Source organism: Raphanus sativus, unplaced genomic scaffold (genome assembly GCF_000801105.2).
Source record: "Raphanus sativus cultivar WK10039 unplaced genomic scaffold, ASM80110v3 Scaffold1308, whole genome shotgun sequence".
Classification (NCBI taxonomy): Eukaryota; Viridiplantae; Streptophyta; class Magnoliopsida; order Brassicales; family Brassicaceae; genus Raphanus; species Raphanus sativus.
In genome coordinates this window covers 1-23257 of record NW_026616620.1, presented here as the reverse complement: position 1 = coordinate 23257, position 23257 = coordinate 1, and the positions used below count along the sequence as shown (strand labels likewise).

The 23257-nt window shown below is 34.1% G+C and overlaps 6 protein-coding genes across 6 annotated transcripts; 2 read left to right on the top strand and 4 right to left on the bottom strand.

The window, feature by feature from the left end:
- The first annotated feature begins 3638 nt into the window (after positions 1–3638).
- Positions 3639–5741, top strand: LOC108811702 (uncharacterized). Its single transcript, XM_018583790.2, has one exon. It carries the CDS (start codon positions 3681–3683, stop codon positions 5553–5555), a length of 1875 nt encoding a protein of 624 aa, XP_018439292.1. The 5' UTR covers positions 3639–3680; the 3' UTR covers positions 5556–5741.
- Positions 5742–9149: 3408 nt separating this feature from the next.
- LOC108812563 (uncharacterized) lies at positions 9150–12989 on the bottom strand. The gene is given in 5 exon segments (XM_018584849.2): positions 9150–9378; positions 9381–10245; positions 10248–12301; positions 12366–12537; positions 12760–12989. Coding segments are annotated over 5 exon segments (3276 nt in total). The 5' UTR covers positions 12874–12989; the 3' UTR covers positions 9150–9307.
- A 99-nt stretch (positions 12990–13088) lies between these two features.
- Positions 13089–14102, top strand: LOC108809796 (DNA-directed RNA polymerase subunit 10-like protein). The gene is made up of 4 exons (XM_018581940.2): positions 13089–13243; positions 13363–13421; positions 13637–13731; positions 13817–14102. The coding sequence occupies exons 1-4, from the start codon at positions 13208–13210 to the stop codon at positions 13840–13842; spliced, it is 216 nt and encodes a 71-aa protein (XP_018437442.1). The 5' UTR covers positions 13089–13207; the 3' UTR covers positions 13843–14102.
- Positions 14103–14284: 182 nt separating this feature from the next.
- LOC130494385 (anthocyanidin reductase-like) lies at positions 14285–15979 on the bottom strand. Its single transcript, XM_056998599.1, has 6 exons — positions 15813–15979; positions 15577–15743; positions 15284–15484; positions 15032–15191; positions 14677–14890; positions 14285–14577 (listed from the first exon to the last, which is right to left on the bottom strand). Exons 1-6 carry the CDS (start codon positions 15946–15948, stop codon positions 14439–14441), a joined length of 1017 nt encoding a protein of 338 aa, XP_056854579.1. The 5' UTR covers positions 15949–15979; the 3' UTR covers positions 14285–14438.
- A 561-nt stretch (positions 15980–16540) lies between these two features.
- LOC108807147 (probable transcription factor At1g61730) lies at positions 16541–17745 on the bottom strand. The gene has a single exon (XM_018579401.2). The coding sequence runs from the start codon at positions 17672–17674 to the stop codon at positions 16682–16684; it is 993 nt and encodes a 330-aa protein (XP_018434903.1). The 5' UTR covers positions 17675–17745; the 3' UTR covers positions 16541–16681.
- Positions 17746–21418: 3673 nt separating this feature from the next.
- On the bottom strand, positions 21419–22453 carry LOC108836981 (sulfite exporter TauE/SafE family protein 2; the record flags this gene model as incomplete). The annotated part of the gene is given in 3 exon segments (XM_018610065.2): positions 21419–21944; positions 22062–22217; positions 22307–22453. Coding segments are annotated over 3 exon segments (612 nt in total), but the record flags the coding sequence as incomplete, so codon positions are not given.
- Positions 22454–23257: the final 804 nt, after the last annotated feature.

Genomic DNA, 23257 nt, shown 5'->3' with positions numbered 1-23257 from the left:
ATAATTATATTTTAATGATTATTAAATTAATTAATTACGAAAAATAAATTTTGAAAATATTTTACAAACATTTTGTTACAATTTTAAAAAGAAAATTGTTATCTATATTTCAAATTAAAAAAATATTGAAATATATCATAACTAAATGGTATATAATTTGATAAACTTTCTAAGGGATGGTCCAAATAATATATCGCACATAAAAAAATTATAAGACTTTAAATTAATAGATTAGATATACAATTGCGATTATGAGAAAATGACATAAGCCATAGAAAATAAGCAGGCATCTGTGAAGACTTCATTGTTCAATATCTTTATTAGATAAATTATTCTTTACAGTTCCCGTTTAAAAATAATATAAATATATTTAATTTGCAAAACACAACTTGAAAAGGAAGGTATATTCTAAAAATACATGTGCAGAAAGACAACAAGTTGATTTTTCATGTGGAGAGTCTGTTACCACAACTACAAAGAAAATAGCAAATTTTACATTAAGAATCCAATACGTAGACTAAAAATTGGATTCAAAATTTCCTATTTATTGTGAAAATATAGTATAAGAAAATAAATTATTTATTCAGGCTCTATTTTGGTCTTCATCAATTGTATCCCTACAAAAAAAAAAGATAACAGCCTTGGCCATTAAAATTCATTTTGTTACATCAGTTGGTAAATTCACGTGTCGAAATTTATTAATACAAGTTCCTCTTCAACATCATTATTTCTACCTTCAAAAATAAATAAATAAACATCATTGGTGATGATTGGTTCGACTGTGGTTTTAAAATTAGCTGTAAAATTTTATATGTATGTAAATTAGTTGTATCTGTAAAGTTGTTACTCGAGATTTTTTTGTAAAGACTTTTGTTGTAGTTAAATTTGTTGTAGTTGTAAGTTATAGGCTGTAAATATTTTAAAATAAAATATATGAATTATGTAACGTATATATAAAATAATTAATTTTAATCAACTAAATAATTTATATTAATATTTTTTACTGTCATTTAAAATGTGATATGTAAATAATAATTATGTTATTTAAAAATATTTCAATAATTTTGAAAACACCCAAAATTAAATTAAATATTTATAGATATTTTTAATTATGATTATCTAATTTATTTGATATTATAGATAGTTTTTTATTTTACAGATTCTACTATCTATAAAAGAAAAGTTTAAGTTTTTTACCTAAAATACATAAGAAACAAATTTACTTTATTTTTTCTGAAGCTTTAAAAATAAAGCTAAAACACGATTGGTAAAAAATTATAGAAACTTGATGTAGGCTTTAACTACTAAAAATAAACCTATAACATGATTGGTAAAGTTTAATGATTTAAAAATAAATAAAACTAAAGTAAGGAGATAAATCTCAACCAATCATCCATATTATTACTTTGATTAGGACGATTGGTTCCAGGAGTTTAAATGCATACTAGAGATTGATCCGCACGTCGGATGTTAATTCTTATTTTCTTATAAATTAATATTTTGTTTTTTTCATGATTAGTCTTGTATATTTTATATGTGTCATTATATAATTATTTATATAAATATCTGAATATATTTAGATTTCTATACATCAAAATGAAGTAGAATTAAATAAAGTAATATGGTTACTTTTGTTATTTGGTTAATTTTACCGAATGTGTTAATATGATTACTTTTGGTTTCAAATACATTATTTTTTTAACGCGTTTCAAATACATTATTTTTGGATATTTTAGGTTTCTATACATCAAAACCGAATTCATTCTGACTTGAAAACAATCGACTCGTAATCTACATGAAACTTTATAATATCTGTGTGAAGCCAAATTTCAAAATCCAAAAAAAAAATTGATACCTGAAAGAAACAACTTTAGCTGAACATGTATTCGAATGTCTATGTCTAACTGAATATGTAAATAAATTAAAAAACTCTTTGTTAACCATTTTGAATTTTTTCATAAATGGAGAAAATTCATTCAAATGTCAAATTATTATGGTTTATATATAAAAATAAATGCTATCGAAATATTATTGTAAAGATAATTAATAAAGTAATTAAAATGAAAAAAGTGAATGCAAAAGATATAATAAAACAATTGAAAATAGATAAGTTATGTTTTGTACTTCTGTAATAAATGATGTGGATTTATTTAGATAAGATAATAAATAAAATGGTTAGAATTAATCAGAATAGAAAGAAAATCTATTAAAACTCATTTAAAAATAGGGAAGTATTATTTTGTACTTCAGTTTAATAAAATAGATATTTTTTACTGAGTTTAATGCATATACTTTTTCTTTTCGTGTAGGATTCATTTTCCCTTTTTCAAAACAATTTCTTGTTTTCCCTTTTAAAATGCTATTAAATTAATTTTTTTTACAAAGAAAAAAAAAACTAATCTAGCTTTTACCAACCAGATTTTGTTTATTAAGTTTTTCAACTAATATATGCCACATTTTTAGCCATAAACGTCTCAAACTATAGGGAATTTTTTTTAACAACTGGTCATACTAAAACTAAAAGGCCAATCAGTTAAGACAGTTACAATCGGAGAAAAATTTGATGACAAACTGAAAAGCGAAAATAACTAAAATATGATAACTGAGAAGAGAAAAGAACCATAAAGAAGCTCCACTTGTAATTCTTGAACATGCAATCTAACGAGAAATCGAAATCGACGTTCAAAAATCCAATCAATAGGTTTTGAAAGGAGCTGAAAGCTGTCTCTGGAGATGCGTACTTCTCCCGACACTACAGTGAGGTGCAGAGAAACTGTCGGAGTGGGACTACACACAGAGTCGACAGAATTTGGGAGATGTTAAGCTTAGGTTATGTTGCAGTGAAATGCAGAGGTGCTGTCAGAGTAGGTCTACACTTAGAAACATCAACGGTGCAGCCTTTGAGATTAACTTTCTCGATGAGTGGTGAGACAGTTGATGTTATCTTCATTTTCGGTTCATAAATATATTCTTGCTTTTTTATAGATATATTAATAGAAATAAAATTAAAAATAGAAAAAATAGAAAAGTTAAATGGTTTCGAATTATATATATATGTTCTCAAATTATAATTTTTAAAAAAAAATTCAATTTTCTTTTGAAATTTGAAAATACTTTTTGAAACTATTTAAAAAAAAATATTTTGAAATTTTTAATATTTAGTTATTTTAGACCTTACCCCAAAACTACCACCTCCTAAACTCCAAACCATAAGTGTATATTAGTTAACTCTATGATTATAAGTGAAATTATCATTTTTGTAGGTTTTTGGTAAAAAAAAATAAAATAGAAGACACTTTTTAAAAAAAAAACACAAAATAGAAGAGACTATCCTAGAGAATTTATCTAAATTGTAAGCACTACTATTCTTTTTTTTTTAACCAAACTTAAGGAGTCGTATAATATCAAAGAGGGGATAAAGCATGCGCAAAGAAAAGCTGATTCTTCGTGTTCAAAAAAAAAGCTGATTCTTTTTTCTTTGCGTTAAATAAACAATACCATTATTACAAAGAAAAGAACAAAATCCACTTCGTTTTCACGTTAAGGATCTAAACTAGATTGGGACTTTTTGACACAAATTTCCTTATTTAAAGTGTTAATAGATTGATATTTGTAGACCAACTAATCTTTTAAAGCTTTTAACAAAAACATAATAAAAAGGAAAAAAACCTGAGGCAGTCATGGATTACGAAGGTGGATTTCATGAGGTCGAAACCGATGGTAAAATATTGCTGGTATACCACCACCCGAAGTACCGCCCTATACCTCAAATAAAAAACACATCCTCACCTGATGAAGCAGCCAACCAAGATCACCCTCCTCTGCCCCTTTTCTTATGCCCTGTGGCACGAGGACGAAAAGACTACCATTCAACAACTGGAAATTTTGTGTTCACTTCTTCTCCCGAGTATGTCATCTCTACAACAAGGGTTGATAATCGTGATCATCATCATGTACTTCCTTTGTTTTGGTGCAACAACGAGAAGTTTGGTAAGGATGATGGATGCCTTATATGTAATTTAAACTTCGGTACAGATTATTATTTTTGTGGTAACTGTGATACAAATTTCCATAAAGAATGTGTAGAGGCTCCACTAAAAATTAAACACCCTTACTATCCTCGTCATTCTCTCGAACTCTGCTGGCATGATGGTAGCGATTTTGATCACTGTTCATGTTGTGGAAGAAGAATGGGCGGTTTGATATATCATTGTACCGTCTATCAAACTTACATGCATCCAATATGTGCAATGAAGTCGATACCTGTTATAATAGACCAACAAAAAATCCATGTCCATCCCCTTACCTTTTTCCCTAGACAAAATTCTTTAATCTGCAACGTTTGTGGTTTGATAGAAATAAAATATGCCACATATGTCTGTCTCAGATGCAACTTTGTAGCTCACATAGATTGTATGTATTCCCCTCACACCATCAAGATATCACGTCACCACCATCGTATCTCCTATGTATCTTCTCTTCGGTATGGAAAGTGTCATTGTGGAGTGTGTCGTCAAAGTATTGATGGTGATTATGGTGCATATACTTGTAACAAGTGTGGTGACTACTATGCTGTTCACTCAAGATGTGCTCTAGGAAAAGATGTTTGGGATGGAGAGGAACTGGAAGGTATACCAGAAAAAGATGATGATATAACACAAGATGCACCACCCTTCTGGGAGATATCCAAAGGGGTGATACATTATTTTCTTCATGACCACCATCACCTCCGACTCGAGGAAAACATACTCTATGATGAAAACAAGCTTTGCCAAGCGTGTGTCATGCCTGTCTTTGAAGAGGAAATATATTCATGTACGGAATGTGACTTCATCCTCCATGAAACATGCCTAAAAGCGGGTCGCAGAATTCAACATGCATTACATCCTCATCTACTTATATTAAAGGCTATCAACAACGGTTCCGGTGAATTTCAGTGTTATGCTTGCCGCCGCAGTTGTGGTGGCTTTGTTTATCAGTGTCCAACAGAGGAATGCAAATTCATGCTAGATGTGAGGTGTGCTTCCATTTCAGAGCCTTTTGATTACCAAGGTCATGAGCATCCACTGTTCCTATCTTTAGACCCTGAAAAACTGGTACGGTGTGAGGTGTGCAAATATAGTCGTAGGAAACTGTTAAGTTGCATCAAATGCGATTTCATTGTGTGTATCGAATGTGCCACCTTACCATACAAAACAAGGTATAAGAACGACAAACATTTTCTCACACTTTCATGGCGGGGGGGAGAAGAGAGGTGTGAGAATTGGTGCGAAGAGTGCGAAGATGTAGTCGGAAGAAACTTATTCTATTGGTGCAATGATTGCTGCACCATCCTTCATACTGCCTGCTTATTCAGCAATGATCCATATATGAAACCTGGTCAATGTTTCGAAATCAAGGGTAAGGAGGTTAAGATTCTTGCCAAAAGTAATACTTCTAGGCCAACTTGCTATCATTGTAGGAAGCCTTGTCAAGGCAAAATATTTACAACTGATAACTGCACAGCGTGTTCGAGGACTTGTGCTTTCTTTATTATATTGTTGAGTAACAGTTAGTATAACTTTCGGCATTAATTGTTGTTGTATCTGTTGGAACTCGTTTTTGACTAAATGGTTTAAGACCATTTTCCGGTATGTTTCTGGACGAAGACGTTCGTCGGAATAACCGAATGTTTGACACTATGAAGTAGTGTACTCGTATGTCAAAATCAGAGTTGGTTTTGAATGAGAAATGGAAGTCCAAAATGAGTTTGACTAAATATTAAAAATTAGCAAATGTCATATATTGGATATTTGGGTTTGAATTTGTTAGTTGGATATTATGTCCATTACTTATTCATGACTATTTTTATGTTTGTATAAACATAAAATGCAAACCCAACTTAAAAGAAATATTATTTATGTTTGATTTGGTCAAATATATAATATATTCTTTATTGATAAGTCATTAAAAATTGAGTCAAAAGAAATTAAATTTTCTTAATGACAACATTGATTTTTGACTTTAAGACTCCATTACTCTTTTGTATGTTATAGCTTCTCAAAAGCATAATGTGATGTTTTGTATTTTCTATATAAAGGCTTGTGAGCCATTTAGAAAAGAATAGAGTGAGACACACTTGAAAACCAACAACAAATACAATTCCTCCATGTTATAGTGATGTTTTTATTTTATTTATTTTTGTGTCTGATAGTACAACACAAAACTAGTTTCGCCAGACTTCTGATAGAGTGACACAAATTCAGAAGATTGTTTGCAGTTGTATCCTCGGACTCATTACGTTATCGAACCGTCGCACTACGGGACCGTATTTTGAGTTAAGGAAAGAGATAATATCTCGCCTCTGCAGTTGTATCATCCTTTTCTTAAATCTTTGGTATAATTTTATCAATTTTTTATTTTACAATATTCAGTTCTACGTAGTTTATAAAATACGATTCTATTAGTATCAAATAATTGTTAAACTATCATGAAAAGTTGAATAAACGTCTAAGTATTCAGAGTCGTCGATTTTGTATAGTGTGTGTGGAACCAGGGTTCTCGTTGTTTTAGATATTAGAGCAAGCGCATCAGTACTCTTTTAGATGAGTTAAGAAATCGTAGAACAGAAACAGATTGAAAGTTCCTTGCTGAGAGACTCCATAATAACCGGAAGGGACTGCTAAGCCGTTTGTCAATCTCTCATTGACTGAAATTTATTTCAGTTCTTCAAATTTAATTATTCATCTAACTTATCTTTAAAATAATATAAGAGATCTAGTTTTGAGAGACTTATTGCTAATGATGTTCTTAGAACATGATTAGGGGTTGAAATCTGCTGCAATTTCTAAAGCATATATATATTATAATTATTTTAGCCGATCAAAACCTGTTCAACCCTTGTGTAAGTGACAGCTGTGTTATAAATTTAGTAGCAGGTTCTTAAATCACTTGGATAAAAACTTTTGTATGTCTCTTTCCTAATTTTGTTAATTTTTCTTTTATTTTAAATATTAAAAAACCCTTGCTAGTTTCCAATCTGTAACTTCTACAAAAGAGGTCATTTATAATAACGATTCATACTTCAAACTATAGTTTTCTGACTTAATGATTCACTAGCTTTTGATCCGCGCGCCCGCGCGGTTATATATTTTTTAAAAAATTTATATTATATATATATATATATATATATATATATAAATAATATATTCATATTATATAGTTGCATTTTTGAAAATTGTACCGGGGTCAGACCATAACTCGCTCCTCAAACCGAAAACCGATTTTCAGTTATGTTAAAAACTGGATTTAAGTTAAATCGGAAAATCCGTGCGTCCGTTCTGATGTTTGTTTATTATTCAGACCATACTTTTTAATTGCATTGTGATATTTTTTTGAGTCATTATGCTAGATACCTATAAAAAAACTTGATATTAGCAATATACCATATACAGTACAATTTAGTGTGTCAGGGTTAGATATTTTACATACATAATTACCTAAAAGTCCTTTTCTTCCTTCTCCAACAACATCTCTCTCATCCCTCCTCCTTCTCTTACGCTTTCTTCTCCTCTCAACTCCATGACTGCCCTATTTCTTTTTCTCCTCTCAAATCCTCTCCTCTCATCAAAATTAAACCCTAACCTCCCTCCCCCCTTTATGGATAAGTAAACCCATGGAAAAAAATTTACATCGTCCTCGACGTGGAGTTTATGGCGGAGGCGTAGACGGAGGAGGAACTGCCGGAGAAATTGATCGGAGGCTCGCGTGAGGGGGAGGGGAGACAGAGACGGAGGAGCGGAGGGAGAACATAGAGAACGGATGGAGGAGGAGCTGCCGGAAAGATTGATGCGGAGGAGCAGACAGAGGACGAACTGCCGGAGAGATTGATCGGAGGTTCGCGTGAGGGGGAAGGGAGACAGAGACGGAGGAGCGGAGGGAGAACAGAGATAGCGGATGGAGGAGGAGCTGCCGGAGAGATTGATCGGAGCTGGACGTCGTGGAAGGAGCGGAGGTGACGGCGATGGAGGAGAGGGGGAGCTAACGTGACGGCGCGGGAGGTGGGAAGGGACGCGCTGCGGGAGCCTTGGACGGTGGTCGGGTTGGATTGTCGGCGGATCTGGGGGTAGCTGTTGGTGGTGGTCATAGACGGGAAGGGATACTGACAATGAAGAAGGGTGGGTGTTGATGGTGGGTGAGAAGGAGGTTAGAACTAGAGGGAGATGGTGTCGATATGGGAGAGAGATGTGGTCAGGGAGAGAGAGAGAGTAATAGGGGTAGCAAAGACATTAGAAAAATGTACAGTGTATAATAGTGACTTTTGGTATATCTTTAATTATGCAAAAACACGTGGGTAGGGAATGCAATTTCTCTATTTTTTTTATTGGATGTGTGTTGCATCAGTTTGATATTAAGATTGTTTATAAAAAATCTAACTTTTTATTAATATAAAGTGTAAATATAATTTGTTTTAAAAGAGACTGTATCAACTTAAAATTGTATATATTTTATACATAAGTTAGATATATTTTTTTATTGGATGTGAGTTGCATCAGTTAGATATATATATATATATATATATATATTTATTGAGTGTGTGTTGCATCAAGTAGATAAGAAAAAACTGAGCTCAAAAACAGAACCATTCTTAAACCGTATGATTTATTTGATAAAAAAACCGTATGATTTAAAATAATAATCAGTATATGCATATGAACTAAGAGGTGTGTAATATTATAAAATACATGTTTGATAGTGTCATCGTCGTTCAACTAATATTCAAAGTATAAAGCTTTTTAATTTATTTTAAATTATATGATATAATTTAGTTGTATTTTCAAACTAATTATACTTGATTATAGGGAAAGAAATTAAAAAAAGTTACTTTAGGAGTAGATTACATTTTATTACAACAAACCTCTAAGATCTGATTGATAGATCATATATATGGAAATCTTTTAAAAAATCAGCTATAACAAATGTTCAGTAACCATTAATCATTAATTATTTATTATTTATTTTAATTGCAGTGGCATAGATGGTAAATATTGTGGAAAAGTTAGGGTTAAATATTAAATGTACTTCATTCAATTTTAATAGTTTAGATACTTCAATAATGCTGTTGTACTGGAAGCTAGATAAATCTAATAATATCTGTTAAAATTCATCTTAACAAAAAAAAAATTGATCTCTTAAAGTGTAAGAGTATTCTTTGTGGTTCCATCAAAAAAAGTTATGTTTACTAAAAAGTCTTTGACTCTGATAAAACTCTCAAAACAACATTGAGGTTATGTTACAAAATCCAACTAAAATGGAGAGTTGATCAAATTCACGCAAGAGCATTTAGCTTCTTTTCATAGAGTTTTGCTCTTCGAAGTGCATCTAATGCCTCAGCTTGCTTCCTGAACGTTTCAGGGTCACAGCTTTTATCTTCTCTGCTTTGATGCGTTCTTCCAATTGACTTCTCTCCTGGTTACCATCACTCTCCTTGGCTGGACTCGGTTTCACTGGTTTTACAGCAGCTTGTGCTGTGTCTGGCTTACTCGCCGACGTAGTCACAGAACTGTCTAGTCCGATAGCTTTGAGGGCAGACAAGAGTTGAGGGTCGAGAAAATCTTCCACTGCTACATCCTCCACCGGTTCTGATTTCGAGGATGCTGAATCCTCTAGCTGAGCTTCAAGTGTTTTGGCAATTTCGAACTCAGCTTCAGCTTCTTCCATTTTACCTTCCCTACGAAGCTTCATGGCTTGACGTTTGTGGCTTAGCGACTCTTGCTGCAGCTTAAAACGGTCACGACTAGACATTGGCTTCGGGCTATTCTCTTTCTCTCGTACAACAGGAGGTTGCATTGCAGAAACCAAAGCCTCTCGTCCGAGTTTTTCAGGAGAAGGGTTTTCTCCTTCCTCTAGTCTCCTCTCCAACAATTTGGCTTGTTGCAATGCCTCTTTAGCTTCGCTTATCTTTCCTTCTTTCTTCAGAGCAAGTGCCTTTCTCTTATGAGCCAGTATATCTTGTTTAAGCGTGTTCTGAGGAGATGTATTTTGAACAGAAACTGATTCAAAACTACCAGGTGTTTGAGACTTCTCACCAGTCAGCAAATCCATCATACTTGGTTGCTGCTGGCCCGATTGAGATACAACTCTACTTTCACTCATCCCATCAGATTTAGCAGGGGAGATAAAGTCTCCTAACAAATCAACGTCCATGTAGTTTGTAGGATTGATGGTAGGTGCTGAGACTTTCTTCTCAAAAGCATCACCCATTGGCTCATCCTTGGGGTCTCCATTTCAGCTAGTTGTGCTTCCAAAACTTTGGCCTTACTGTATACTCCATCAGCCTCTCCGTTTTTCCCTTGACGCTTCAAGGCAAGTGCTTTCCTTTTCAAGTCCAGCAGTTCTCTCTGGATTTGTCCCTTGCTTTTAGCTGCTACCCGTGGACCAGTAGATTGCAAAGAGCTAGAGGCAGCTTCTTGTCTCTTTGGTTCTTCATCCTCCCATCCCAAATTCTTGAGAGTAGACAATAGTGCTGGATCCTTCATATCATTTTCTGTAACGCTATCATCTTCTTCTACATTCATCCCACTATCAGTGGTTGTTTTCTTTAGCTGGTTACCGTCAGTAGTAAGATTATTGCCTGACTCAATCTCTACCAACTGGGCTTCCAGTATTTTAGTCTGTTTCTGAACTTCCTCTGCTTCATCAACATTACCATGACGCCTCAAAGTTAAAGCCTTTCTTTTCAGCCCTAAGAGTTCTCTTTGTATTTCACCTTTGCTTCTTCTTGGTTTGCTACTAACTGCTTCAACTCTTCCTGATGAATCACCCGCATGATTATTATCTTCATCGTTCCAGCCTAAGCTCTTAAGCATCGAGAGGTAACCCGGATCATTTAACTCCTCATCTTTGACATCTACCTCTCCATCATCATCCAGAGAACTTACAGAGATATCAGGCATATCGTTTCCAAGATCTCTTCTTTCACGAATAGCCTTTCCTGCTGCTGCAGCTAACTTTGACGTATTGTCCAGCTCTTCTAGCTGCTCTTGGAGAACCTCTCCTTTCTTCAGTTCCTCTTCAGCTTCGTTGACCTTCCCTTCCCTTTTCAAAGTAAGCGCTTTCTTTTTCACTGCAAGAAGCTCTCTCTGGATTGCTAGCCTGCTTCTTGGAGGATGTTTCATGCTCGTGTCCTTCTCTGCCCTAGTTTGTGGGGATGTATCAGCAGACTCTAGTTCTCTCTCAAGCAATTTTGCCTTCTTCAGTGTAGCCAAGGCCTCGGCAGCGTTTCCAGCTCGTTTTAGAGTAAGAGCTTCTCTTTTCAATGTCTGAATTTCAGCTAAACGTTCTTCTCTGTTGTTAGGAGAAGATTGAGTGTGGACATTCTCACGGTGTCCAGGATCCTCGGTCCAACCCAAAGATTTCAACGCAGCAGCAATAGCTGGATCCTCCATATCTTGATCAGTGACATCAAATTCACCATCAACTCCAATATCATCTACACTTCCCACAAGGTTACCAATGTCATCAAAATCATGGCTTCCCTCATAATGAGCTAACAGATCATCTTCTTTGTCATCATCCATGCTGTTGATAAGCGCGGACAGCTCATCATCAGATTCATCAGCCCCACCCAAAAGTTCCTGCTCTTCAATCTCCCTTTCCAAAACTTTAGCTCTTTTCAGCTCCTCTTTAGCTTCTGCAAGCTTCCCTTCACGTTTAAGCGCAAGCGCCTTCTTCTTGATGGCAATAACCTGACTCTTGTCTATTCCCCCTCCACTCTTCTGCTGGTTAGCCGTCCTTCCAGGGATCTCACGGAGAAGAGACGAAAACTCTCCCTCCAGACTCACAGCAGCTGGTTTCTTATCTTCATCATCAGACCAACCGAGATCCCTCAGCTCAGCTGCCAAATCATCCTTACGTGGAGGCTGCTTTTGTGATCTGCTAGATTCTTTAGTAGCAGCCTTGTTCTGCGTCTCGGGAACATCTCGCATGGACAGTGCTCTTTTACGGTCCTTCCTCAAGGATATCTCAAGCGCGTCTGCCTGTCTCTCAAGATCCTTCCCTCTCTTAAAGGCTTTCAGAGCTTCTTCAGACTTGCCTTGTTGTTTAAGCACTCTGTACTTATTCTTCTCTTCCACCGCTTGTTTACGCAACTCTTCAGGAGTAGCAGCAGCGTCCAACTCCATAGCTTTGTTACTAGTGCTGCTTCCCATATCTTTAGATGTTGTAACTGATTCGGATGAAGAAGATACATCAGCATCGGATCCGAGAATCTCACTGAGAACATCATCCTCATTCTTTAAGGTCCTTTTAGATGATCCACCTCCTGATCAAACACACAACCAAATGTAAAACACAAGTTTCCATCAAATGAGATTGGTAGCTTATACCTTTTGCAGCAGCTCTGTTTTTGTAGCCATGACGCAACTCAAAGCGAGCAGCTTCTTCAAGTGTCTTACAAGGATCACATATACGAACAGGCGTGTCACCTTGTCCACGTAGGGACATTCGCTGCTGAGTGCAGCTACCGCAGAACAAGCCCCCACATCTCCGGCAATGATGCTGTTAAAACAAAAACACATATACTCTCACTTACAAAAAAAAAACATACAAAGACACAAACACACAAATCTTCATCAAATTAATGGACAGATCATTCAGTTAGGTGTCCGATTAAAAAGATCCTAACTTTCAATCAAAACTTAGATCCAGAAGACTGAGTCCGTGAAGATCTCGAGGCAAGTATTGAATTGATCGAAAAACGAAGAGTAAAGAGAGAAAGACCTTGCGATTGATGAAGGTAAATTGAGAAGAGCATCCTTGACAATGAGAAGCATCGACGACCCAACTGTTTCCTCTCAGAGATGGCTTCGCCGGCAACCCGATCTTCTCCAACATTTTCTTGGAAAGCTACAAAGATCGATGCTTCAAAAGTAAAGGTCGTCGTCGAGGAGTAGAGATCACTTGAGATTGAACAAGACAACCTTTTTTTTTTCTTTTCTCCTCTCTATCTATTTTTCAGAAATTAAATTGTAAATCTCTTTCCTCTTTTATTCTTTTCTCCTTAACTATACGGTGTCGTTTTGAGGATACGGTGCCGTTTAATGTAAATACGTCCAGATATAATACCATAGACGCGAAAACTCACTAACGCAAGAGCGAAAGAGAAAACCCTAAAAAAAGAAGAAGAAATCGCAAGAGCGGCGACACAAGAGCTCTAGTTCGTGGCACGATGATCATTCCAGTTCGTTGCTTTACTTGTGGAAAGGTTTCTCCTTTTTTTTATTTCGATGATTCGTTTATATTTGAGGCAAATTTGATAGTCTTTATAGGTTGTAATATTTCTCTATTTATGATTAAAGTTTTGAGCTTTATGATTCTTATAAGGTGATTGGAAACAAATGGGACACATACCTTGATCTTCTCCAGGCTGATTACACCGAAGGGTAACCCCTTTTGTATTCCCTCATTGATACTTTTGTGTGAAAAAAAAAGAGTGTCTGCTTATGACCGAAAGCAAGATGTTCTGTTGTTTACATTTCTAGTTGAATCTTTATCCCCCTATGCGTTAAGCTACAAGATGATTTTTACGTTCTCAAATTAACATTTTGATGAGTTGCGAATTATCTTCTTTTTTTTTTTTTGGTTGTGGAATATGCAGGGATGCTCTTGATGCGATTGGTTTAGTCCGTTACTGCTGCAGGCGTATGCTTATGACTCACGTCGATCTTATTGAAAAGCTTCTTAACTACAACAGTAATATCTCCTCTCTTTCTTTTTGGCCTTTCTTTGATTCTTCTTTTCCTGATTAATTTTGCTTTATTCTTTTCCTTAATTGCAGCTCTCGAGAAATCTGATGCCAATTAAAAGATTGCTATTACCAATAACAGATGAGCAAGACCAATAGTGAAGTCTTTACCTATGAATGATGATGTCTACTTTTCTTTTGTTCGGGTTTTTAGGAACTTGGGGTCTAGTTTGGATGGATTACTTTTTGAGCCACAAGTAAATCTCGAGCTCTCTTGTAGATTCGTCTTCTGTTGATGATCTGCTTTTCATAATTAGTCTACTGATACTGGCATACTGTTTTAAGATCATAAATGCATAAGATTTTACATTTCTAAGAATTCAGTCTACAATCTTAATCAATCGTTCAATTGTACGAAGCAAATCCTCTCATGTCTGTACATTCTTTAAGATGGTCACAAAACATAGTCGTATGATAATCACAACACTGCATATAAAGATAAACACTTCCAAGTTCAAAAACAAAGAGGCAACGGTATAAGGTATAAACAGCTTGAAACTTATCCACACATAAATTTTATTAACAATCCACAAACTTCGCAAGTAATATATGTTTTGTGTAAATAGACATAAAATAAACCAACATATTATTTAAAGCCATTTATAGGAATCATATTTATAGGAATCATTTTACAGCACAGGAAAATCAAGATTCTTTAGGCCCATGGGTTTGACCGAAAGTACTCCATCATCTCATCATACATCTCATTGATCCCAAAGTCAAATCGAAAGCCTTCGTTGATGAGCTTTTCCGAGGATAGCTTCAGTTTCGCACTTGATAAGCACTCTTCAAATCTGCCAAATTTCACAACCCAAAAAGAAAAAACTGATGAGAAAAATGAGAAACCATTTTCAATTAAAAATTTGCAATTTCTGTGGGAGCTAAATGCTTACTCTGACAAAACATTGTACTCAGGATATCTTTGTCTGAGAAAATCCGCAAGCTCTGGAATATCTGTGTTGTGAGAACAACAAATGTAGCGACCAGAAGCTGTTTCTTTCTCCGCAAGAAACAGATGGGCACGAGCTAGGTCTTCCACGTGGATGAACGAAATGGAGCCAGATAGCTTCTGCATTTCCTTGAAAGCAGTCAGATGCATTTCTTTTTCTAACAAAAAAAAAACCATCATCTTGTCTGTCAAACTTTAACAGTATCATCAAATTAAAAAAATCATGTTAACATGATGTAAAAACGGTTTTTTTGTTGAATAAAATTTAAAATTTATTCAAAAAAAAAAATTTTTTTTACTGGTAATCAAAGACATGGAGAGACATAAACTGCTGGGAGGATCATCGAGGAGAGAGTTTCCAGCTATGAGTGCTGGAACAACGGTAACGAGATCGATTTTATTCTCTTCCGCAAATTGATAAGCTGCCTTTTCCGCTAACACCTTTGAGATTGGGTAACCCTAGAAAAATATATAACAGAGAGATAAAGTAAGTGAACTTGGTAAGGAAAAAAAAAACATATCTTGCGTAGCAAGCAAGGAAGTGTAGTTACCCAGTTAAACGGCTTCTCCTTTCTGAGAAAATCAATATCAGACCAGTTTTCTTCGGTCATCACAAGTCCAGGTCCTGGAAGATTGTTGATAGAAACCGCAGCAGCTGAAGAAGTGTAGATCACGCGCTTGACTGAGTTGGAGTTTAAGCAAGATTTCAACACGTTGATCACTCCTTGTATCGCTGGATTGATCATGTCTCTCTGTTACATTGAAAACACCAAACACGATCATCTGGAAATGTTTCCTTTTTTTAGAGTAACAACAAATATGTTAAAAAATAAAAAGATCAGACCTCGGGATCTTGAGATGTAAAGCTGATTGGCGTTGCGACATGGAAAACATATTCACAGCCTGAGATTGGTGAATTGAAACTCCCTTCATCGGTTAAGTCCGCCTTAAAGATGTTAAGGTTCCCTTGCTCTTGAATTAGCCTAAGGGTTGCCATTTTCTTCACATTTTCTGCAAAAAATTTAGAACAAAGAGTCTCACTAAACATTCAAAACATAAGACAAGAAAGAAATGAAGAACCTGGATCTCTAACGGTGGTGTTAACTTCGTAGCCATTTCGAAGCAAACGGTCGATGAGAATAGAGGCCAAGTTTCCTGTGCCACCGATGACACAAGCCTTCTTAGTTCCGGTGGTCTGATCAGTGATTGTTGTCATCTGATATATATTTATAAATTCTTAACGCCACAGAAATTGATATTTGTTTGTTATGAGAGGTTAAGATCTTGAGACTTACTTACACTATATAGGAAGTAAAAATAGTCACTCTGCTCATTTGGTACAACCATTGATCAAAAGACCTTTTAGAAGGTAAGCACGTGACGCAACTAACTTTGTTTACCTTCTTCCTCTTCCTAAATTCTCACCTACGAATCAAAACAAGTCTCAGAACGTTTAATTGACTGGCAGATTTGTTATCATTTAACTAAAAGTTATCACAGAATTTTTTGTAACAAAAGAGTTTTGCAGAACAAACCCATTTGATTAAACATAAATTGCTAGATTCTTGTTCATATTACTCAAACCAAACTGATAACCAAACCAAAACTTAACTACATTTGATAAAAATACCGAACAGCTCCTTACGTCTGAAATATTCAGAAACTGAAGGAACCAAACATCAGGACCGTAGCTAGGATCTTGTTCATATTTCACCTAGTTCCTTTAGGCTTTGACACTTGACAGTGATTTTTCTTTTTTGGGTGTTCGTATATTATAAGCAACAAATTCAATATATAGAGTTTCGTATGAGAGAAAGCCATCAAAATAAACCAGAAAACTACATAGAAAGTTAGATCATAAAGAAGAAAAAAGTAAATCCTAAGTTCAAAAAAAAACAATAAAGAAGCATAGACACTGGGCATTTGAAAACCAGATCAAATCTATCATCCTAATGGCTTCTGTTCTTAGATGCTTCAGCGATCATAGATGTCACATCACGCAAAATCTCAGTCTTGTGCAACACAAACTCAATCTCCTTAGCCTGCAACATCTTAACCTTCTCTTCAACTTTCTTCCTACTCTCAACCGGAACTAACCTCCACCTCTGTCTCACATAACTCTCATCCACACCGAAACCCGCAATCCCTCGAACGAGAAACGACTTCTCAAACCAATCAAACCTCTCATCACCTCCATTGGGAGGAGAAGAAGCAAAAGACAGCTCTTTCTTGGTCCTCTTTTTCGAGGAAACGCCGCCGTTGGACTTAACAGCAGACTCAAGACCCATCCCATCAGGTCCCCAAATAAACTTACACAATCTGTAAGACTTGTGTTCATGAGGCTTGGTGAAACAAGGCTTCTTCTCTTTACCCATGTACTTCTTCTTCAAACTCCTCAGCTTATCCATGAACTGGTTCTTGCTAACCTCAAAGCTGATGGACTTCTTGATGTAATCGAAGTAAGCATTGGTGTCGTCGTAAGGAGAGTTCCCCGTGTCCTTCTTGAAATCGATCATCCCTTGCAACACAGCGATCTCGTCTTCTTCCGTCCATAGTCTGTGAAACGCGGCAGGCTTCTTCTCCTTCTTGGCTCGCTTCGAGTTCGTCTCCTTTGAAGTCACTTCGCTGGGACGCTTGGTCCCGGATTTGTTGGTTGGCGGCGGCGGAGGCTTCTGATTCTTGGACTTTGCGGCGATGTCGGATTCGGAATCGGTCTCGGTTTCGGATCCGGAGTGTGAATCGGAGGTTTTAGCTGGGATGGCGGTTGTGACGGCGGAGGAGGAGGAAGGAGGTTTGGGTTGGTCTTCTTCTGATGAAGATGAAGAATCGTTAACTTCTTCTTCTTGTTCTTCTTCTTCGCCAGCGGAAGAGTCGAGTTCTTCGTCGTCGTCGCTTGAAGATGCGGCTGGGGGGTTTTCTAAAGGGTTGTGTTTCTTCGTCATTGGGAATGTTCAAAGTGCGGAGGAGCAGCGCTTTTTAGGGTTTGTGGGTGAGACGGCAAGGGGGGTTGAGTTTAAAAGTGTTCGATGTCTTTCAGTAGTTACCTTTTTTTTATGATTTTTTTACCTCCTAGGACACACACTTCCTGCTGGCCAGACACTTTACCCATAGTTATTGTCTTTCATGCCCTTAAACTAACTCACCTAACCACACTACTAACTAGAGAAAACTAACCATGATTCAGTTATTTTAATATATTTTTTCTTTTATCCACAAATACACAGAATATAGTTTCTCTCTCCATTGTTGATTTCAAATCGAAGATCCACTTTCCCTTTTCCAACATCTAAACCCTAATTTCAATCTTTCTCCAAACTCAGATTTACCTTAGATTTTAATTACGATGATTCTAATTTCAATCACTTTTCCAATTTCGTAAACTCTAATTACGATGATTGACTATCATCCTCTTTCTGCCGTCGAATAACAAGAAGAAATCAGAGGCATACAACATGAAGAAATCTGGTGTAGTCGTTGGTGCTAGAGCTGCTTGGATTCTCTTAGAGTTGATGGAGTAGCTGCTTGGTGAAAGTTTGCTAATTTTGTTGGGATTGAGAGAGCACTTTGAAGAGTATCATCTGTGCAGTTCCCATGAGTAAAGATGTTCACAGAGTCTCCTTTGTCCAAATTCACCGATGTAAGCTACTACGTTCTTGAAAAGGTTGTGCTTTTATAAGTGTGTAAAACATATAATTTAATTTGTTTAGATGTGGAATTTGAGAAAGTTTGGTATGTTTTTTAGTGTGGTTGTGGTAGTCTTTAAAATGGATAATTTACAGAGGCTTTGTTTTTCTTTGGAATTTGTTCTTCGTAGAATGATAAACCTTTGAAAGGTTTTTGTTCTCGTATATTTTTTTTGTACATGAACACATTTTTCTATCCACATTTTTCATGTCCACACATTTTACATAATATTTTTAAAATATATAAAATATATATGAAAGTGGATCTTAAAATGTAGATAAAAAGAAATTACAATCTATTGTGAAATTATATTTTTTTTATATATATATTAATTTTTAAAGAAAAGCAAATAAAAACATTTGATAGGATGAATAATAATAAAAAATTTTAAAAAAAAATAAATAAATAACGGCTACAAAGACATCTGACTTTTCTACAAAGACATAAAAAGCAAATTAAAATGTGAACTCTGTACGAGTCAATATTTTCTCTGTTCATATTTCTGTATCCATGTCCACAATCTAGTCATAATGTTTAAGAGAAAAAACCATTAAAAGCACAACTTCCGATCTCTTTAAACAAGATTTATTCACAAGAAATGTTTTTTTTTCTAAGTTTCTTTAACTATGAACAGAAAACAACTTTTGTGTCAGAGATTTTTATTTAATTTTTTTTTTCACTTTTTTCATCCATCCATGTCCACGTCTTTTTTGTTTACATATTTTTTACATGTTCAGATTTTTTTCGTCCACATTTTATATACATGCATTCTTATATATATATATATATATATATATATATATATATATGAAAATGGATCTTAAAATGTAGAAGATAAAAAGTTATAGCTTATTATATCAAAATTATTTATTTCATACTTTAGTTTTTGAAAACAATCACATAAAAAAACAAAAAGAAAATTGGTCCCCACAAAATAGAAAGCATTTAAAAAAAAAGCTAACTAGCCTTGAGTTTCCTTAACCAAGCGAAAAGGGTAGTTGTGTACAAACACACAGAGTGAAAGAGGATAATGTGTGCCTCCAGCAACAAGTGTCTTATTACGACAAAAAAAAGAAAAATGTGTCTCTTAAGGTAACTCACTCTTTTTTTATCGACTAGTAGTTTACCTATTAACGGGTTTCCTTTTTTTTTTTTTTCAACTGCAATATTTTATTTAAATAATAAAATGTAACACATTACAATGGAAATATAGAAAACAATACAATACAATCAAATACAAACAACTATTTACGGGTTTCCTTTTCCATTTTTTGCTTACGTTTAGGATTTTAATTTTAGTTTGTATTATTGGTTTTTAACATTTATGACTTATAATCCATTTAAAAGTCCAAAATGGACAAGGAAACAAATGGTTGAAAGTCCAACGATTCAATTATAAAAATGGCCCAAAATTAAACATTGTTGAAAAAACTTTAAAATAAAGTTTTAGCCCAACGTGTATGAATAGCCAAGTATGCTTAGAGCACCACCAACGATTAAAAACTCATTTGGGTTTTCCAAAAAGCAAAATATTCAGTTTTTAATAGAATTTAATTAGTTAATTAAATTTAACTTTTCTTTCTACAACTAAACCAGTAAAGAGAAGATAAAAGGGATGTTTTTGAGAGGTTCTTAAGACATTATAACAATTATAAATTGAATACATTATAATAATTTATTAATTTTTTATTTTTAATAATTTTGTAATTTATATTGTAATAATATGTTGATTCATTTTAAATAATATTATGTTATTTTCATTATACATCTGATTTTGGATACCAAATGTTACGGTAATATTGATTGAGTCAGTGCCGTCCCGAAATATTTAGTGGCCTAAAACTTATTCATAAATAGTGGCTTATGTTATTTATCAACATATATTATATATCTAATACTTTTTAAAAGAATACATACTAGTATTTTTGTTTATTTCTGTATCAAAATATTACGTGAATATCAGACTAGTAATTGATTCTTTCTATATAATATTTAGTGTTTTCAACAAATAAAACATTGCATTTTAGTAATTATTTGAAACATTAAATAACAAAAATAGAAACAAAAGAAATAACAAAATAAATTGTCCAAAAACAAAAGATAAATACAATGTCAAAATGAAATAAAGGGGAAACGTTCGAAAGTCTAAGAAAAAAAACACAATACATGAAAGAAAATACTTGAAATAAAAAGTCCAAAACTATTTTTTTCTAACCACTCAATGATAATAATACTTTGAAAATGTGGTCTCAAAAGTTTAATTTTTTTTTGTGGCCTAAAACTCTCGCTTCATCCGTCTTATGGAAGGTAAGGCCCTTGATTGAGTGTATTTGTGAAAAATGGTAGCCAATATGTAATATTTTATGGCTACAGTATAACTCCTAAAGTAATTAGATATATTTGATTTATTAAAGTAATAAAAGTATTATATGGTAGCTAACATGTAGTATTTTATAATTATAGTAGTACCTTTAATAAATCAAATATATCTAATTATTACATGTAATAAAAGTAATTAGATATATTTGATTTATTAAAGATAATACTGTAATTAACCACTATTAAAATCAACGTGTGTGACACGTAAGAAATTAACTTATCAAATAATATAATTGAGGTCTTAGGAAAACTAAAGTAGAAGCAGCATTATCAAGACATTAACCGTTTGTTCGCATGCGCAGCTGTTGGAATCAGACCAGGCCCTGAGGAAGCTTAAGACAACATGTGCTGGAAGCACAAAAATTTTTGAGAGCCTGTGATACTGGAAATATTGTAAATAATTGATCAAAATAATTTGTTTTTATAGGGCCGGAAGCTTATGCTTTCATGGATTTAGTACTACATATAGTGACTTCTGTTTCTGTATGCATGAATCCTTTTAGTGTTAGACTAATGTGTGACATTTCTGTTTTTATGAGTAAACTTTAAAAAATATATAGTTATCTTAGAGATCAAGTTTTAAGTAGGTATACTTAGTTGTGGCCGTAAAATTATTTTAAAAATGCATAAAATTTGATATGATTATTTCAGTCTACATGACTACAAGATTACAACACAACTTTTTTCTTTGGACCATATATTCGAATGCACGAGATGTGCATTCTGAATATTTCTTAAATTCATACAAAAATAAAATAAAGAGCAACACAAAATCATGATAGAACATGATGGATAAACACATCTATTATGACTATTAACCAAAACTTTATTTGGTTAGTCTCAACAAGGTAATTTAAACCCCATGTAACGACCAGAGACAAAATCATTCCAAACGTCAAGGGCTCCATAGCTTGTCATCAACACAATACTCAATGCCATGACAATACCAACGGAGAACACTATGATCGAAGCCCTTCCGAACTGAGTTATTACCTTTTGAACCACCATTAGTCCAACGAGTGATGCCACAAAACATAAAATCGCAAATAAACAAGCGGTTCCGGTATGTTCCATGCCTAGTAACAAGTATTGAATAGCAGACATTGTGGATGAAAACAGAACCATGAAAGAACATGTCGCTGCAGTTACCTACAATAAAACAAAACCAGTCTTTTAACTTGAGATCTAGCAAAAAATAGAGATTCTTTATACTTAATCTAGCAAAAGGAAGACTCATTTTGACAGAGCCAAGAACTCATAAATCACCTCGGGAGCGATGCCAACTTGGAGGAGGAGAGGGCTAATGAGCATACCGCCTCCAATACCAAAAACACCTCCTAAAACTCCAGCTAGTAGAGCCATTACAGGAAACATACATTTGTTTGCTCTTCCTCCATCATATGATCTCAAATCTTCTACGTCCTGCATGTGCAAAGTTCTTTCAGATTTTAATCAGTCATATGTCTTTTCGAAAACTAATCAAGTTTTGCTGGAGTTGTTGTAAAGCAAACCTTTACTGAGACATGGTGATCTGAACACTGGTTGCCTTGAACATTGTCACTTAAGCAGATCCAAAGAGTGAAGAAGAGTGTGAGTGGGATTTGAGTTGATGAGAGGAGCCAGTACGTGATGCCACATGGCTCGATCGATATGATCCCCTGCAAATGCAGATTATCGAAGTTATTAAGTTTGTAGTACACATTGTCATATTGTTTCTCTAAATATTTAATTAGACTGTAAAATTGCACAATACTCAACTGTAAATTCTACCCAAAAAAAAGAGAGTGAGTGGTCATTATTTAGTACACATCAAGATTGTCTAGAAAACTGAACTTCGAAAAATAAAAACATAAATATATGATGAGAAAATGAAGTCTTTCCTAATGGAAAATCACAGGAAAAAAAATCAAGATGGATTGTTTAAGTGTCTAGATTTTTTATGGAATTTTTTTCAGTATCAAGATTTTGATGAAATTTGTTTGTTTTCATGGATTTTTAAAGGGAAAATCGTATAAAAAACCCTCAAAGTGTCATTTACTAGCACTTTAAACTTTGAAGTTTTTTCACTAACACTTTTAACTTTTAAAGTGACATTTGTATCATAAAAAACCTCCAAAGCAATAAGTTGACCGGTTCAACAGGTAATTTTCCAAAAAATAATTATTTAATTAATAAAATAAACAAAATAAATAAATAAAAACTCCAAAATAAATAAAAATCGAAATTTTTAATAAGATATAAGAAAAATAAAAAATAAAAAATATATATTTTTTAGAAAATTAAATAAATATTTTTAAATAAATAATTTTCTAAAATATTAATAAAATAAAAAAACCAAAAAATTAATAATAAATAAGATTAAATTTAAATAGAGAATAACTAAATAAAAAGTTCACAAAATTTTAAAAATATGGAAAATATAAAATTCAAAATTCATTAGTGACGATGATGGTTTCTCACAT